The following is a 19,023-nucleotide window of genomic DNA, read 5'->3' as shown; positions in this document are numbered from 1 at the left end:
CTAACAAGTTGCATGTTAACTTGGGGTTGGATGATTGGATAATTGATACTGGCTGCTCTCATCATGTTACTTATAATGAATTTTGTTTATTGAATATTAAAGTGATTTCTCCATGTCTCGTGGGTCTTCTGGATGGTCAAACGGTGGCTGCTACTAAGGAGGGTGTAGTGAGACTAACGAACACCATAGTGCTACAAAATGTTCTTTTTGTTCCTAAATCACACTGCAATCTAATTTCGGTATCACAATTGAATGATGATCTAAATTGTTTTGTCCAATTTAGTTCTAACTTGCGTGCTATACTGGACCAATGTTCAAGGGAGGTGATTGGTACGGGTCATAGACGGGATGAACTTTACTACCTATGGCATGGATTAAAAGTGCAAGCAGTTTCGTTTGCTAGTTCGAAGTCATTGGAGCTATGGCATCATCATTGAGTCATCTTTTCGAGAGAGTAGTGAAGTTGCTTCTTTTTTTACATAATTCTAGGGGTCATTTGGATACCAGATGTGCAATTTGTCATCGTGCTAAACATCCTAGAACTAGTTTTCCTTTAAGTGAAAATAAATCAACTTGGATTTATGAGTTAATACATTGTGATTCATGTGGTCCTTATGCTGAAGTTTCTTTTTGTGGTCCAAGTTAATTTTTAACTTTGGTGGATGATTATTCTCGTGCTATGTGGGTTTATTTATTAATTGATAGAATAAAAGTTTTTCAGATGTTTATGTCCTTTATTGCAATGATTGACCGCCAATTCTCTCATAAGTTAAAGTTGTACGTATTGATAATAGAACAGAATTTAACTGTATGAAAGATTATTTTGTGACAAATGGAATTCTATTTCAAACTTCTTGTGTGGGTACCCCTCAACAAAATGGAAGAGTTGAAAGGAAACATAAACATATTTTGACCGTTGCTTGTGCATTGCGATTTCAAGGAGGCTTGCCCATATTTTTTGGGGAGGAATGTGTTTTGGCTGCTGCCCACATAATAAATCAGACTCCGTCAAGTGTTCTCCTCAACAAGACTCCTTATGCAATTATATTTGGTCGTGCTCCTTCTTTAAGCGACTTACGCATTGTTGGTTGTTTAGCTTTTGCCCATGATCAACGAGTTAAAGGTGACAAGTTTGCTAGTCGAAGTCATAAATGTGTTTTTGTGGGATATTCGTTTGGTAAGAAAGGATGACATTTATTTGATCCTGAGAAAAAAGAATTCTTCGTGTCAAGGGATGTGAAGTTCTATGAAAATGTCTTCCTTTTTTTCGAATTTGGACATCACAAATCTTGCTCCTGCTCTTGATAGTGTTGTTCCTTCTATTGAAGCGTTTATTGATGATATGGACGACCATATGACGATGCAATAATTGCTCCTCAAATGGTCTCAACCCCAACCAGCAACACGTCTCGTCCTAATGAGACGCCACCCTCAATGTCCGAGCCACGTCTAAACGGCGTTCCACATGTAGCAACTTCCTCCACGGATGATGTAGGGGCTGATGGAGCTCCAGTAGGCTCGGGGGAGGAATACTTGGGCCGCGGGTTTCGGGAGAAGCTCCCATTGGTAAAATTACGAGATTTCATGACACATATGGTTATCACGAAAAGTCCATCCCTTGCTTCACCTAATCCGCAATATCACACTCCCTCAGGTACGCCGTTTTCTATAGCATATTATGCTAATTGTGACAAATTTACGGCGAAACACCAAAATTTCCTTGCAGCTGTAACTACAGGTGTTGAGCCACGATCCTTTACGGAGGGTGTAAAAGATGTCGGGTGGTGTACCGCTATACAACAAGAAATCCGTGCACTTGGGGATAATGGCACTTGGCCTATGGAAAAATTCCTCCTTGCAAGAAAGCTCTAGGGGTGTACAAAATCAAATACAACTCCGATGGAAGCATTGAGAGATTCAAGATCAGATTAGTTTTCTTTGGTAATTATCAAGTCGAAGGAATCGATTATACTGAGACATTTGCTCCTGTAGCAAAAATGGTGACAGTTCGAACTTTCCTGACCGTTGCAGCATCAAAGAATTGGGAGTTGCATCAGATGGATGTTCATAATGCCTTTCTTCATGGCGACTTAGATGAAGAAGTGTATATGAAACTCCATCTGGGTTTTAATTCAACGGATTCCAATTTGGTCTGTCTTTTGCGTAAGTCATTGTATGGCTTGCGACAGGCGCCCCGATGTTGGTTTGCAAAGCTCGTGACAGCTTTAAAAGGGTATGTTTTTGTTCAATCCTACTCTGATTATTTCTTATTTACTTACACTAAAGGCCTTGTACAGATTAATGTACTTGTGTATGTTGATGATTTGCTAATTTCTGGCTGTATCTCTCGGATCCCGAGCCCTATAGATTTCTGTTTGGGAGTCTTATTTATTTGGTGGTCACTCGCCCTGACTTGGCATATTCGATTCATGTCCTGTCGTAATTCCTGAAGGAACCAAGACAGGAACATTGGGATGCTGCAGTACAGGTTGTTTGGTATTTAAAGAAATCTCTGGGTCAAGGTATTTTATTACAATCAGACAGAGAGTTGTCTTTGACAGGTTGGTGTGACTCAGATTGGGCAATCTGCCCTATTACCAGGCGATCTCTCACTGGTTGGTTTGTGTTTTTGGGTCATTCCCCAATTTCATGGAAAACCAAGAAACAATATATTGGAGACATATTGTAGCTCGCTCTTTTGCTGAGGCCGAATACCGTTTCTATGGCTTCTATTACTTATGAACTAAAATGGTTGAAAGGTATACTGTTGAGATTGGGAGTTCATCATCCAAAGACGATTTCTCTTTTTTGTGATAGTTAGTCTGCATTGCGTATAGCACAGAATTTGGTATTTCACCCACGCACGAAACACATTGAAGTTGACAGTTATTTCATGCGAGATGCAATCCAAGATGGGCTAATTTCTCTATCTTATGTACCGATGACGATTCAACTGGCGGACATCTTTACCAAGACTTTGGTAAAGAAGCAGTTTGATTCCCTTCTTGACAAGTTGGGCATTTTAGATTTACATGCTCCAACTTGGGGGGGGGGGGGGGGGNTGTTATATAGTTTCCAATTATTACGGGACACCTTTAGGAATATTCTGATTTCTCTCTTGTATATATATCTTGTTGAATAAATGAGAAAAAGAATGACAAAAACTTACATTTAACAGTTCTCGAATATGAGTTTTAAGTATATCAGTTCTCGATTTGAGGTAATTGTTTGTTATATCCAAATTTATTTCACGAGCAGTAAGATGTTGAATGCATGTATGATCTTGACAGGATATGGATACTACTAGGTATTTGGTGAAAGTCCATTCAATCGAGTTGTCGAGTCTCTCGGTCTCGAAAGAGTGGTCGAAACTCGACCTACAATGTGCATCTTCTTGCGACGAGGGTGCTAATAATCTAGCTCTTCCGCTGTCCGACTCCCATGACTTCGTCAACCTACTGGAAGAGGATAAAGAAACCAAATATCTCTTCCTCAAAGATGTACATGTGTGGGGAACATATGTGTTGGCTCTTGGTTGCTACTTATTAGGCACGGCCACAAGGAAGCCACCTGCTCGTGAGATGCTAAAGAAAATAAATAGGGCTGCAAAGGCGGTTGAAGGCTTAGCCCTTGTTGCAGAAGACTTGGCTGAAGCAAGTACCTGGGCGGGCAGTGTTTTGGGGACAACGCCTAACCCCGAAAACGTCAAAAACATAAGAACAACTGCAAAAGCTGTTGCTGGAATTGTTGTTGTGGCTAGGAAGTGAGTGAAGTGGTGGCTGTAATTGTTGTAGTGGTGATTTATCTGTGAAAAAATTTGGAAGAATAGATGAATTACACTATTGAATAATTTGGAAGAATAGATGATCAAATAATTGAATATAAAAGTTACAATTGTCACGCCCCGAGCCCGGGTCGGTGCCAGCATGACTGCACAATGGGCCCCTATCGCAACTACTTCAAATTCGTTTTCGCTTTACGAAAATGATTAACTCAAGTTTCTAAAGAAGTCCATTGTAGCTAATTATAAACTCATTTTAAATCTTTTATTTTACCATGTAGGACAAGAGGTATCACAATCATCCCGCCTTCAGAACGAGACGTCCTCGTCGCGGCCTGACTTCTCGATCCACCAGAACCGAAAATCTAGAGGTGGCTCCTACAGGTTCAAGAAGTGGCTACTGTCATTTAGCACTTTGCCCCACAGGTTCAAGAGATGGCTCCCATGCACGTAGCACTTTGCCCCGCATAACATTATTTCTCGGTGTTCCTTGCCGGTGACCGGCTCGGATACCACGTTTTCATGCCCCGAGCCCGGGCTCGTGCCTGCATGACTGCACAATGGGCTCCTATCGCAACTAATTCGTATTCGTCATCGTTTTACGAAAATGATTAACTCAAGTTTATAAAGAAGTCCATTGTATGTTCTCCATATCTTGGATCATAGAGAGAGTAGGTTGCATGTTCCAAGTTCTGTTGTGCAACGGACTCTCACATAAAAACTTGTTCCAAGCTTCCTTGAGCATTTTTTTGTCCCTATTACTTAAGATCAAAAAATGAACAGATTGCTACCATTTTTTAAAATAAGCTTGAGGTCATATACAGCTGTCGGAGCTTTTAATTAATGATAATCAATAGAGTGGAAAGATCGATCTTAGATGAAAAAGAGTTCATAGATGTCTCATAATAGAATGTGTAACAGATAATTAGTGGATGGTAACCCAAGTATATCAAAGAATTGCACAAAATAACATCAAGAACAAGACTAAAACATGGACAAACACCACTACACTACTGACAGCCACCACTCCAGTCACTCTCCAGCCAGCTCTTTCACCACAGCAGCCACAGCAGCAACAGATGTTGTAGCTGATTTTATTTTGTTGACCATCTCCGGGTTAGGTGGCTTCCCCAAAAGTTCACCTACCCAGTTGCTTGCCTCAGACAACTCTTCTACAAGAAGAGTGGTACCCTCAACAGCATTCGCAACCCTATTTATCTTCCCAAGTGTCTCTGGAGCAGGCGGGTTCCTTGTGGCAGCGCCTACAAGGTAAGAACCAAGAGCCAAAACACAGGTTCCCCAAACAGGGACATCTTTGAGGAAGATGGACTCTGTTTTTTCATCCTCTTCCAGCAGGTTGACGAAGGCATGCAAGTCAGACATCACGACAGCTAGATTCTTAGTATTAGTGTGAGAACCTAAATTTTTGTGCATTTAATTAAATAAATATAGACATATATAAGAATTTATTTTCGAGTTATAATAAATTCGAAAATATAAATAATACATGGTAATCGAAATCTAGTACAAGATACACAGTAAATTCGAAATTTGGGAAGGATATCAACCTTTTTAGAAGAGTATATTGCATGCAAGGCAGCTTTCTCAATAAGGAAGCTAGCAAATTTGCAATATAGTCCAGATACATCACGAACATGTGCGATAAAGCAGTCTACGATCAATTTTCCAATTTAGAAGCCATAAATTCAAATTTTGCAATATATTACACGAATTCATTGTTATGGCATAATTCTAAATATGGAATACATATCTCGATAATTAAAGAATAATTATCTAGTAATTTTGGAAGGAAAATCAATCGGTTTATGGTAGAGTTCTCACCCAGCACCTATAAATCCCCCCTAAGCCTTTAAAATTTCAAACCTCATTCTAGCAAGCAATTTATGAAATTTGCTCTCACAAGTGCTCCCAAGAATTTTCGAAATTTTTGTTCTCCAAAATTCTGCTGCAGTCATCAAAATTCTGCCCAAGTTCAAAATTTTGTTTCTCTAGCTCGGGTACACAGAATCCGATTTCCACCATTCAGAATATGCGTTCATATGTTTTAAACAAAATATCCAAATTTCAGCAAAATCCAACGGTTAGTTTTTCGTTTATAGCATTCGGAAAAAAACTGCTCAGATTCTAGGCGAGAACATCACACCTACGGTTTTGTGTCATTAAGCAGGTCAAAAAGATTTCTAAACACGATCTGCACCGTTCGTAATTTATTTTACGTACTTATGAACGTACTGCCCAAGTTTGAGCTCGATCCAACGGTGTAATAAGACGCAGTAAATTTTTCAAGATGGCTGATTTTCTTGTAGATGTGCTGCTGCGTCTTCGAGGTGTCGGTTGATTGTGGCTATATAGGGATGATTGCTTTGACATAGAAAAATGTTCTATAGTTTTCAAATTATTACGTGACACATTTAGGAATATTCTGATTTCTCTCTTGTAAATATATCTTGTTGAATAAATGGGAAAACGGATGACAAAAACTTACATTTAGCAGTTCTCGAATATGAGTTTTAAGTATGTCAGTTTTGATCAGTTCTTGATTTGGGTTAATTGTTTGTTATATCCAAATTTATTTCACAAGCAGTAAGATGCTGAATGCATGTATGATCTTGACAGGATATGGTTACTACTAGATATTTGGTGAAAGTCCATTCAATCGAGTTGTCGACTCTCCCGGTCTCGAAGGAGTGGTCGAAACTCGACCTACAATGTGCGTCTTCTTGCGTCGAGGGTGCTAATAATCTAGCTCTTCAGCTATCCGACTCGTATGACTTCGTCAACATACTGGAAGAGGATAAAGAAACCAAATCTCTCTTCCTCAAAGATGTACATGTGTGGGGAACATGTGTGTTGGCTCTTGGTTGCTACTTATTAGGCACGGCCCTCAGTAAGCCACCTGCTGGTGAGATGCTAAAGAAAATAAATAGGGCTGCAAAGGCGGTTGAGGGCTTGGACCTTGTTGCAGAAGACTTGGCTGAAGCAAATACCTGGGCGGACAATGTTTTGGGGGCAACGCCTAACCCGGAAACCGTCAAAAAAATAAGAACAACTGCAAAAGTTGTTGCTGAAATTGTTGTTTTGGCTGGGAAGTGAGTGAAGTGGTGGCTGTAAATGTTGTAATGGTGCTTTATCTGTGAAAAATTTGGAAGAATAGATGAATTACACTATTGAATAATTTGGAAGAATATATGATCAAATAATTGAATATGAAACTTACAATTGTCACGCCCCGAGCCAAGGTCGGTGCCAGCATGACTGGACAATAGGCCCCTATCACAACTACTTCGTATTCGTTTTCGATTTAATAAAATGATTAACTCAAGTTTCTAAAGAAGACCATCGTAGCTAATTATAAACTCATTTTAAATATTTTATTTTACTATGTATGACAAGAGGTATCACAATCATACCATCTTTAGAACGTGACGTCCTCGTCGTGGCCTGACTTCTCGATCCACCAGCACCGAAAATCTAGAGGTGGCTCCTACAAGTTCAAGAGGTGGCTCCCGTCATGTAGCATTTTGCCCCACATGTTCAAGAGATGACTCCCATGCACGTAGCACTTTGCCCCGCGTAACACTATTTCTCGTTGTTCTTTGCCGGTGACCTACTCGGATACCACGTTGTCATGCCTCGAGCCCGGGCTCATGCCTGCATGACTGCACAATGAGCTCCTATCGCAACTACTTCGTATTCTTCATCGTTTTACGAAAATGATTAACTCAAATTTCTAAAGAAGTCCATTGTAGTCTATTATAAAGTCATTTTAAATCTTTAATTTTTACCATGTGAGACAAGAAGTATCACAATCATCCCTCCGTCAGAATGCGACGTCTTCGTCGCGGCCTGACTCCTCGATCCACCAGCACCGAGAATCTAGAGATGACTCATACAGGTTCAAGAGGTGGCTCCCGTCATGTAGCACTTTTCTTCGCAAGTTCAAGAGATGGCTCCTATGCACGTAGCACTTTGCCCCGTATAGTACTTATTTCCCGGTGTTCCTTACCGGTGACTAGCTCGGATACCATTCTGTCACGCCCGGGCCTAGGCCCGTGCTTGCATGACTGTACAATGGGCTCATATTGCAACTACTTCGTATTCATTCTCGTTTTACAAAAATGATTAACCCAAGTTTCTAAATAAGTACATTGTAGCTCGTGATAAACTCATTTTAAATCTTTAATTTTTACCATGTGGGACAAGATGTGTCACAATCATCCTTCCTTCAGAACGCAACTTCCTTGTAGCAGCCTGACTCCTCGATCCACCAACTGCGAGAATCTAGAGGTGGCTCCTACAGGTTCAAGAGGTGGCTCCCGTCATGTACCACATTGCTCGCAGGTTTATGAGGTAGCTCTCATGCACGTAGCACTTTGCCCCGCATAACACTTATTGCCCCGCATAACACTTATTTTTTAAAAATAATCGTATGTAAATTTGTAATTCACTTAAAAAAAAAATTAAGATAATAAATGAAAGTTTTCAAATGAGGTTACAAATTATTAAAGAAATATTTCTTTTGTTACAAATTTTCATGATAAAATCTTTATATAAAAATGTAAAAAAAAATTAAAAATATTAATTTATTTTTATTCTTTTAAAACACCAAATCATGGATTAAAAATTATAATAGAAAAATTTGAAGTCCCACATCATTTTTCTTTGTTAGGATAGGATTAAAGTTAATGGGGATGGTAAATAAAATATTTTAAATTTTGTTTAAAAGCTCGAGTTACAATAGCTCGATCTTGAAATATTGAACACCGAAAAATTAAATGGAATTTGGTTTTATAACCAAGCTTTAGGAACTCAAAATAATATTTCTAAAATCTATTAAATATTTTGTGAGACATTTAAAAGATATGCAAGTTTAATGCATAAAAAATTTTTGGCTGAAACATTTTATCAAACACATTGTATGTAACATTTTGACATTTTAAAAACACATAAAATGATTTAACAATGTATTTTAAAAACTGAAGTAATAGCAAGTAAATGTGATAAATAAATAGACACGAATTTATTTATGTATGTTCGGATATTAGAAACCCCTACGTCACCCCTTCTTCCACTTAGGAATGATTCATTAGAAGACCTTGATTTATACAACCTTTTGTAAAAACTCATTTTGACTTATGACTTATCCAATGCATAATCGAAACTCCTAGCACACTCTTGATTATAGGCTGCAACCTCACAATCCTCATAATGTTTAACTTCTTCTATGTCAAGACTACAAAAATAATTTTTAATGTATTTGTGTGAAGATTATTACTATACTAAACTTTGAAATTTATATCTCTTTTATATGTGAGTGATTTTGTATGTGAGCAAATTAATCCATTACAGTGTATATCATCTCAAAAGTATCATAACACACAATGGGAAAAGCTCTCATTAAGCTAATATATCTATTTACTCCCTTTCTTGGATTTGCTCTCATTTTAGCTAATTTTTCATGTAGGTTGTCATACTTTGAATCTCTTTCAAAAGTTTGTATTTGATCTTCAAGATGTTGTATACATAGCCCCCAAGAGTGATATATATATTAAACAAAAGAATATGACTATTGTAAAAAGTTCTGTACGATTCTGACATAAAAACGGTCATATTCGAGTTTCTGGCAGGTTGCTGGTCCGATTAGGCTCCAAGAGCTGAAGGGTAGAATGAATGAGACAGTTGGATGAGCAAAACAGTTGAATGGATGAGACAGTTGGATGAGCAAAACAGTTGAATAAATGTTATCAGGTCCGATGATTATAGCTCTTGATTCGTTAATTTATAGACAAAGAGATGAACATAAAAGTTTAGACAGTAAAATAAAAGTAAATTTATCAATTTCAAAATAGGTTAATAATTAATTTAATAAATTTCCCCATAATGACGCAAAAATTTGAATATCCGATCGATTTAGAACATCTGTCACATAATTGAGTCTGGTGTCTTTACGCGCTTTGTCATTTTGCTTGAATGTCATTTATTCCTCAATTTATTCCCAGCATCCAATTTGATTTGATAAAGTCCATTACTGGTTAAGTTCAATCTAAATTTAGTCTAATAATCTTATTCACCCATTTAATTGAAAACCATTCATAATCTAAATTTGGTTTATTATAATTTGACCTAGTGCATTTGCTAGTCTCAAGCAATTTCGACGGTTAGGTCCGTGTTCTTCAAGATCTGGAAGTGACAGTATAACAACATTCACATAACAAATTGCTACCATCCTCAACAATAATCTCAAAGACAAATACATCTATTGGAGCTTTTGTGTTTCACGCCTCACAATTGGGAGCCGTTCACTGATGATACCAGGATCACTATATGCAGCAGAATCTTTGGGATATCCTTTCTGCACAATTAATTAAAGAAATAAGGCATATCAATAGAGTGCAGAAATCGCTGTCTAATAATAGAATGTGTGACAGGCATGTAGTGGATGCAACCCAAGTATAACAAAGAATTGCACTCAAAAAAAAAAATTTAACAAACTAAAAAGAAGGAAAAAATGAAGATAGCAAGTGGGAAGTAAGGAACATCCAAATTTAGAGGCCAACTTGGTAAAAGATAGATTATAATCTGACAAATGAAATAATATATACAACATACAGATGACATGGCATGAAATGTTGCTTCTCTCCAGCAGCTTTCTCGAAGAACAATTGGTTCATTACTCTCCCTGAAAATGCAATGCATACGAGTGTCTCTCAGTCTCATAAGCACTCCATCGACTCTGAGCTGTAAGAGAGATCAAACAAGGAATACCCATAGTAAATGAAGACTTGTAACACGAGTAAAATTACTATTAGCATTAATAAAATCACTCTTCCGCTGTACATCCAAAGCTAAAATAAGGAAACATCAAGTGTATGCATAAACTTTTGGTAGGCTTTTTATATCAGAAAAAATGAAAAATCGTTATCAAAATTTGGAAGCAGTGATGTCAACTGTCAAAGTTAATATCTTAAAGAGAAAATTCTCAAAAGACTCACCCAGAAGCGCAAGAGGAGAAACCAACCACTGGGCATGACTCTCTGCACAATCATCGGAATACACAATCATCGGAATACAGAGAAATTTGTGTCCTCGGTCCATTCAAGAAAAAAAGAAAATATATAGCAAAACAATTAAGATTTACCACTTTGACTGTCAAAAGAGAGATGCCATTATCAGCCAATTCATCTTCATACAATACAATCTGTCATTAAATATGGCATAAACAAGTAAACCAGGTAAAGACATTCATACCAATGAATTGTCCCTTAAAGCTTCATGAATCACCAATCAACAGATTACAAACCTCATCATAAAAAAGAATAGGCTCTTTAGCTGCCAAAGCAACCATATCGATCTGCTCTTGGCAGTCTTCCCAATGAAGGCTGCGGTTGTTTTCCTCTGAAGCTCTTCTCCCAGTCTTGTAAACGAATAAAACCATGCATTAGGACCTCAAATGAAACAGCAATTAGACAAAGTTAAAGCATCTGACACACGATTTGTGGAAACCTTCATTTTGTCAAGAGTAGAACAAAAGTTGGACAATAAATTCAAACGTGTCAAGTCCTAGCAGATTAAGGGGTGGGAATGACAAAGTCACCGGACATGATCACCCTTTTATCTCAAACCTATAGATCAACAATTACTACAGTCAATCCACATTACTTTTGAGGAAAAAAAAAACTAAGCTTGGATGCAACACAGAAAGAAGGCACACCTCGAGATTCATTTCGATATCAGTGCTTCCGCGGTATGGTGTTGTGAAGGTATAATCATAGTCCAGTATCACCTGATCGGTAGGCTTGCTGCAAGATTAAAAATAAAAAACGGATCAGAGAAAAGGTGTAGCCATGTAGGGAAGGTGTGAAATGACGTGGAATACTATGGACAATATGATTCCCTCCAAAGAATGAAAAAGTACGGTTTTGTATAACTCCTAAAGCTCCAGGTTAATGAATATGAAAGAGAATTGGACCACCAAAGGCCACTAGGTTGAATCATATTAGTATTGATAAATTTCATACATCTTGATTTGGTGGCGTTGAATTGTGCAGCTAGAAAATCAGTGCTGCAAGCCATAAGATGGCTAGGCTATGCCTTAAACGTGTAAATTTCTCCATGAAAACAGGCGAAAACACAGAAACATCACAATCAACTCTGAAATACCGACATCGATAATTAAAAATATCAAAAGTAAAATGGAAGACTTGTCCACGTAACTAGGCTTCTTTTCTAGAACAAGACTCAGTTAGAGGAGGAAATGATGTATTTGATTTACCATGTGAGAAATCATATCTTCTATCTTAAATTAACATTGTGAGAAAACAATATTATTTTTGACTGAACCACGACAAGGTAACTGACATGTAAGAATGCATACAAAATAAAGTAACTAAAATAAAACAGTGAGACACATCCATTAAAAATTTATGATCGCACATATGTGCATATAACATACTTACAACCATAAGAATTGTAAGCATAGATCAATTTAACATCCACAAGCCGCTAGGGTAACAAACACACTCCATAATACTCAGGAAACTTGTATGTGATGGCCATGCATTACTTTGGTACAAATTCCACATTCCTCAGAAACTAATATAAAATCATATGATTTTGTTGAGGTTGATTGTACATTAGTAATAAAGATCAGTAAAAAAAATAGATATATGCTACATAATACTTTCGAAATTTCCATTTAGCAGCTGCAGGAACTTCAACCGGAGGTAATGCCTCCTGCTTCCATCCACATAGAGCATCAAGGGCATTAAAAGAAATTTTAATTCCACTATTTGCATGCTTAAGAACCAAAAAACTCTCCCCAAAAACCATCTCTGGCAAGTGGGATGTTTGAAGCTTCTCTTCCCACCTGCAGGTATACGTATACACAGGTTACAAAGCAGGACAGAGTACTAGGCATAGCTAAACGACCAATTTATTTTCAACTCATTGAGAAACAAAACATCATCTAGTAAGCCACAAAAGAATACAATGATTTGGATGCAGAGGATCAGAGAGTACTTCATCGAATTCATGTAGTAACACTTTAAGGGGAAAAAAATACTATATGAAGGGATACTTTAAATAACTTTCAAATGTTTTAGAATTACGGTCCTCAGGAGAACATCGAAATATATGATATCAGTTACAGTTGATTAAACTAGTATGCATGAAACGTTCAATTTTTCCAGCTGCTTACGAACGAGGAACACTTAACAGACTTCAAAGGGGGTTGCAGAGGAATGAAAGGAATTTAGAATAACTGAAATCCGGTATGCAGGCATATCAATCCACGGGAAATAGTAGAATCACGAGGAAAAAAATTTCTTTCAAAGATGTTCCTTCTTATTCTGACATCCAACAACTGTCCATGACTCTTTCAAACCCCGTTATCTAATTATTCTTTGCTTCTCATCGTATGCAGATATCCCTTTCAAGTTTACGCCATGTCATCCAGATAAAGTGTGTTACATCCTTAAATTATTAACATTTATTTCCAGCCGAGGAAAGATGGATGAGAAACTGCAACAAGATGATTTTTCTGTAGAAAAACAGCACCTTGAGGCATTAAAGTTAAACCTTGTCCTCTTCACCTCTTGGCATTGACATTGATCAGTTGATAGATAACAAGACTAGATTATTTCCTCACCTTCGTTTATTTCCGTCATTAAACTTCCTACTTTTTTCAGAGGATTCCAATAGCATACAAATAATTATCTCTCAACAAATCACGTTCCAATTCATCCTTAAAAATGCATCAGCAGATATTCTTCTTTTTTTCCCCTAAACAAATGGTCCCAAGCACATACAATATACGCAATTAATCACACAAACTAACAAACACACTACAAAATCAGTCATATTAATCATATGCACAAACACTAAGGGAGGGAAATAAAATTAGTACTGTTGAACCAGTGAGGAGCTGAGAATCGAACGCTTGCAGGACTCGATCTCCCAGCCGCGGAGGCGAATTCCGACGATTCCGCCACCGAGAAGCTCGGCGCCGGCGGCCTTAAGCTCCTTGTCGTCGCTTTGCCATTCCATCTCGGACAATTAAATCCAGTAAAGTAATCTCTCTGCACCCTCGTGTCTTTGATTAACTCCCAACTCTATTTTGACTTCGTGTTCCACCCCGCAGATACCCGGGCCTACACAACTCGATTACTAGTTTCAGCTACTCAAATTCGAGCTCGAGTTTTGATCAAGCTTAGTCGATATCTCCGACTCAAAAATAAATAAATCTAGTAAAAAATTAGAGTAAGGTGATATGAATCTTTATCTGTGAGACGGGTCAATCGTACCGATATTTACAATAAAAAAATAATACTCTCAGCATAAAAAGTAATATTCTTTCATGTATAAACCCAAATAAAATATTCGACTCACGAAATTGATCTGTGAGACTGTCTCAAAAGAGTTTTTGTGAAAAAATTATTTATATTTTTTCATTAAATTTTTGGAATTATCTTGCTATTAGTAGGTTTAATGTATTATCTAACAACGTGAGAAATATCATATTTCGTACTTTTCAATAGAAGAATATAATTTTATTTGTGACAAATTATTTGTGATTTCATGAAAAATTAAGTAATAACTAATAAGCCAATTACCATTTATGTCGAACTATTGGGCCCATTTAGATATTGGGCCACGTGTCATTTTACAATTTGGGTTTGTATCACTTATTAGAAAATAACTCACTTTATAATCGGGCCGACTTAATTGGATCCTTCAAGGATCCGTTTAGTTGGGTTGATGAAATTGTTTGGATAAAAGTAATATTAGTGTCATTTTCATGTAAAGTTTTTTTCTTTTAAAAAAATTTATTTGGATTTTAATCAATTTTTTAAATAATTTGATTTATATTATACAACAAGAGTAATATTATATTTGTGAAATTATACTTTAGTGAGTGGTAAAATAATAATTTTACTTTGGTGCAATTGGCCATACAAAATAAGTTTTTTTAAGAGGTATTATCGCTTAATATATAGTATAGATAGATTATGAATATTAAAATATTTGAATAGGATATTGAATAAACAATAATATATTTAATTTGGTTGACTAAATTTAAAATAAGATCATAAATTAAAATTTTATCATTTTCAATAATTAAAAAATATAAATAAAAAAAAGATATTGAGGATAATGTTGTGATTTTATATTCAATTATTTGATTCATATGAGTTAAATAATTAATTATTTGATTGATGTAAGATCAATAATTATTACATAAAATTGCAGTCAAACACAATTTGTTAAAAAATTCTCTGTCAAGTTGAGTTTTTGAAAGGGTTTTCTAAATTATTTTTTGTAAAGAAAATGCTTTATCTAATTAACTTTCACAAAAGAAACTAATTATTTGTATTATTGTGTACTTGGATTGGAATTTTTTTGGGAAAAAAAAAAAAAGAACATTTGTTATTTTTTAAATCGACAGATGTGTTCTAGAGGGAGGTGATTAAAAATTCACAATTTTTTCACTTCAACATTTTAGGTGACATCTACTTGCGTTTACAAAATAAGTATGATCTTGATCGTCAAAGCTCAACAAACAATTGATGTGCAATGAGAAATGAGTCTACCGAGACTTTGTGAATATATACAAAATTAGTAATGCAGTAAGTAAAACACATGTTCGAAAACTAAAACCTTTATACGTCTCTCCTTCTTCTGTTTTCATATGATATCCGCGAAAAAGTTTTGATATTTGCAACTTATGTAAACACTAAATTCAGTAGTACTTTGTCATACTGAAACTCTTAATATCAACTAGTTTAAACACGCTTCTTGTCAGAAAACTCTTTCTGTCAATGAAAATAACTCACTCAAAAAATGAGATAAATGCAAATAAGTATAGCAAGAATAACAAGTCGATAGATGATATATAGCACAAGTATGTGTCTTATTTTTTCAGTGAACTACAAGTTGGCTTTTTATAGATGATTTTTAACGTTCGAATCTAAACGATTATAAAATATTCTTACCAAGGCCATAAATGCAATAATATAGCATGCCATGTATCGTTTATCATGATCCAAAAATAAAAGGCAAAAATTAATGCTTATGACATGGACAAACAAATGTCAGAATATATTCTACTTAAATAGAATGTTGATCATTCTTTGAATGTTTGATTTGTTGAATTTATATTCCATTAATTAAATAAATAAGTCAAACTAATAAATGAACATTTACAAGATTCATTAGAGAGCTGAGATTCAGTGATGGTTGTTCGTTCAGTTCGGTAGAGCTTAGTTAATTTTCTGATAAGAATACAAGTGGTCTGCTGAATTTATCGGCTACTGATTTCTCGGTTATCTGAATTTTAATATTTTTTGAACTAATTTTTTGAGGAGGCTACATCACCAAAACTTAAATGTTCAAACAAATATTTTGGCAAGAGTTGAGTAAATTTGGGAAAAATCCTTATGCCTATGTTTTAATTAATATCAATACCTATAATTTTTTTTTTTTTTTTTGTGAATTGGTAACTGACGAACACTAAATTTTAGTTTATACTCTCTCACTAGTTCAAATTCACTTTGTTGGGCTTTAATAATATAAACATATTATTGTAAAAGTTAAAATTATAATATACAATTTCTTTCCCACACCTACAGTCTACAGACCTACTGATATATCCTCTCTCTGCTCCCCAACAAAAACCCTCGCTCATCCCCAACGAGTATATATATATATATAAGACCACAAGTGATCACCGCAAGATCAGGGGAATCCCCCCGACCAAACCCATTTGCTCCCCCCCAGACAGAACCATCGTCTCCCCCATCCGGAACAGTAATAGAGACGTACGGCAACGAGGAAAGGTGATATACATGAGCAAGTGAGAACAATGAGATTCAGCGTGACACCAGTTGCGCAAAGAACAGTGAGATTCAGCGACATAATTATGCTATTTTTTCTTAGTTCATGCCGGTTTTTTGTAGCCCAACGCTATATATCAAATTACGAGATTCATTGTGTTTGCTGGAGAGAATATTTGAAGTATATGAGACCAACATTAAATGTGTTTACTGGCAGAAGATTTTTTTAGTATATAATAAATCGAATTGAGTAATTATAGGGTAAAACAAGTATCATTTGACTAAAACTAACTATTTTTATATCAATTTAGGAATCATTTTATTATTAACAAATAATATCTTATGGACCACTCAATGTATATTTTTTTAGAACACCAAATAATCGAAGGGGCGAAACAAATATCATTTGAATAAAAAAGTACTTTTAATATCAATCCCTATATTATCTTTTTATTGGCAAATAATGCCACATCAACCACTCGATACATATTTTCTACCATTTGACTAAAAATTGGTCATTTTATATAAACATAGGTATTATCTTGTTGTTAATAAATAATGTCACATTAACAACTCAATAATGTATATTTTTTAGAATACTGAATAATCGAATTGAGTAATTAATAGAATACTGAATATTTTTTAAAATCCAAGTGGTATCTGGTTCGATTCATCATGTAGCCCTCAATTCGCGTATTTTTTTTAAAAAAAATTATTTATTTATCTTGAACTTAGTGTTGTAATTGGTCCATCTTCGATATTTTTCAATTGATTCAATTTCAATCTTTATTATTGAGTTGAATTAATTTTTGTCTTTTTTATGTATTGACGTTACATCTCTTATGAAGCCAAAATCTAATTTTTATATTTTATTTTACTTTATTTTTTTCATATTGAAAAATATGTAAAGAAAAATATTAAAAAAATTCTTATGTACTTTAAATTAAATTTTAAAAATAAAGTATAAAAAGACAAAAAAAAAGAAAATTAAATTAGGATTATTATCAAGTAAAAATTTGATTTTGCTAGTATCTTTTTTGTCCTCGAAAATTTTAAAAAATATTTTTTCTTCCGTGATCTTTTTTACTTAACTCAAGGTTCTTGTCCTTTAGTTCTCAATTTTTTTTTCTTTTCTATATTTCTCACACTCAACACATAAAGTTTTAGAAAAATAACGCATAAACCACAAGTCAAAAGAATGAAATTGACAACCTCCATAGGAAATTGGTAGCTTCAACACCATCGTATATTGACGTCACTTAATATGCGACCCCTCAAACCTAAAATCCTAGATCTGCACTTGCTTGTAAGTGAGAAATAAGAAGGAAATTGGTGATATTTAAGAATATAATTAAGTCATAAACTTTAGAATAAGCAAAGAGAAGACATCGAGAGAGGTTTGGTGAAGTTTCATGCCAACAAATTCAAGAAAAAAAATGAAAAGACTTAAGGTGTGAAATGTGTCCTCACCAATAGCCATAACTTTGGACCAATGGTAAGAACGTTGATTAATTTTGGAGTAATTTTGACCCAAAAGAGAGCCTAAATTGTTAAAATGATTTGGATTTTTTGTAAGACTAAATTGCTTTTTTTTTTTTTTTAAATAACCTTTTATCGGAAGCCTCGATTCCATTATTTTCTTGTAATTTATGACATACAAATACCAGTCTTTTCGAGATTGAGATGAAATGTCGATCAGATGTCGAAATTTTATAGATGTTCTAGAATGTTTTACGTATCCAAAACGTTGTTGGACCTTTGACTACAAGCAACAAAACAATTGTTTTATTAATTAAAACGTGACACATACCAATTTGTAGTTTCCATTGGCCTTCCTCTAATTATCTGCATGCACGTCAGCCCAGATATTTTTGTGGACTTGATCAAGAAAGAAGACTAAAAGTGCTTTTTCTTTTGAAATTGGAGGACCCCATTATTATATTTACAAAAACGTATGTGAGATGGTTTCACGGATCGTATTTTGTTATACAGATCTCTTATTTGGGTCATCAATGAAAAATGATTATTTTTTTATGTTAAGAGCATTACTTTTTATTGTCAATATCGGTAGGGTTGATGGTCTCACAGATAAAAATTCGTGAGAGCGTCTCACAAGAGACCTACTCTATTTTATTTTATAAAATAAATGCACTTTGTACCATCGACTCTTTACTCGTGCGTGTTGAAATTGCATAATTATTTAAAATAAAATGTGATAATATCCCAAAATTTGTTCACTTTTGATGTATTATTTTCATATGTTTGCATGAGTGATCTTTGATCGGTTCTTGCTCTACCTTTTTCAAATATGAAAATGACCTTGACTTGCAAAAATGGCACATTATAATTAAAGACCGTTTCTCCTTGTTTAAGTACGTTTCTAAAATATGA

At 35.2% G+C, this 19,023-nt stretch overlaps 1 protein-coding gene across 1 annotated transcript; it reads right to left on the bottom strand.

Annotated features, from left to right (window-relative positions):
* Positions 1 to 9,850: 9,850 nt before the first annotated feature.
* On the bottom strand, positions 9,851 to 13,950 carry LOC140985401 (TIP41-like protein). The gene is made up of 8 exons (XM_073453254.1): positions 13,707 to 13,950; positions 12,483 to 12,668; positions 11,514 to 11,601; positions 11,103 to 11,216; positions 10,941 to 11,000; positions 10,795 to 10,836; positions 10,412 to 10,540; positions 9,851 to 10,154 (listed from the first exon to the last, which is right to left on the bottom strand). Exons 1-8 carry the CDS (start codon positions 13,844 to 13,846, stop codon positions 10,059 to 10,061), a joined length of 855 nt encoding a protein of 284 aa, XP_073309355.1. The 5' UTR covers positions 13,847 to 13,950; the 3' UTR covers positions 9,851 to 10,058.
* Between the last annotated feature and the right edge of the window lie 5,073 nt (positions 13,951 to 19,023).

This window comes from Primulina huaijiensis, chromosome 9 (genome assembly GCF_012295235.1).
Source record: "Primulina huaijiensis isolate GDHJ02 chromosome 9, ASM1229523v2, whole genome shotgun sequence".
Taxonomy (NCBI): domain Eukaryota; kingdom Viridiplantae; phylum Streptophyta; class Magnoliopsida; order Lamiales; family Gesneriaceae; genus Primulina; species Primulina huaijiensis.
This window is presented reverse-complemented; position numbering and strand designations above follow the sequence as displayed.

What these genes read in the sequence shown, in the direction of transcription:
- LOC140985401 (XM_073453254.1), bottom strand. Translation starts at nt 13,846, where the DNA reads ATGGAATGGCAAAGCGACGACAAGGAGCTTAAGGCCGCCGGCGCCGAG. An exon ending in GCTAAATGGAAATTTCGAAA is followed by an intron (nt 11,602 to 12,482) that starts GTATTATGTAGC and finishes TTAATCTTGCAG; the next exon opens with CAAGCCTACCGATCAGGTGA. An exon ending in CTATTCTTTTTTATGATGAG is followed by an intron (nt 11,001 to 11,102) that starts GTTTGTAATCTG and finishes ATTTAATGACAG; the next exon opens with ATTGTATTGTATGAAGATGA.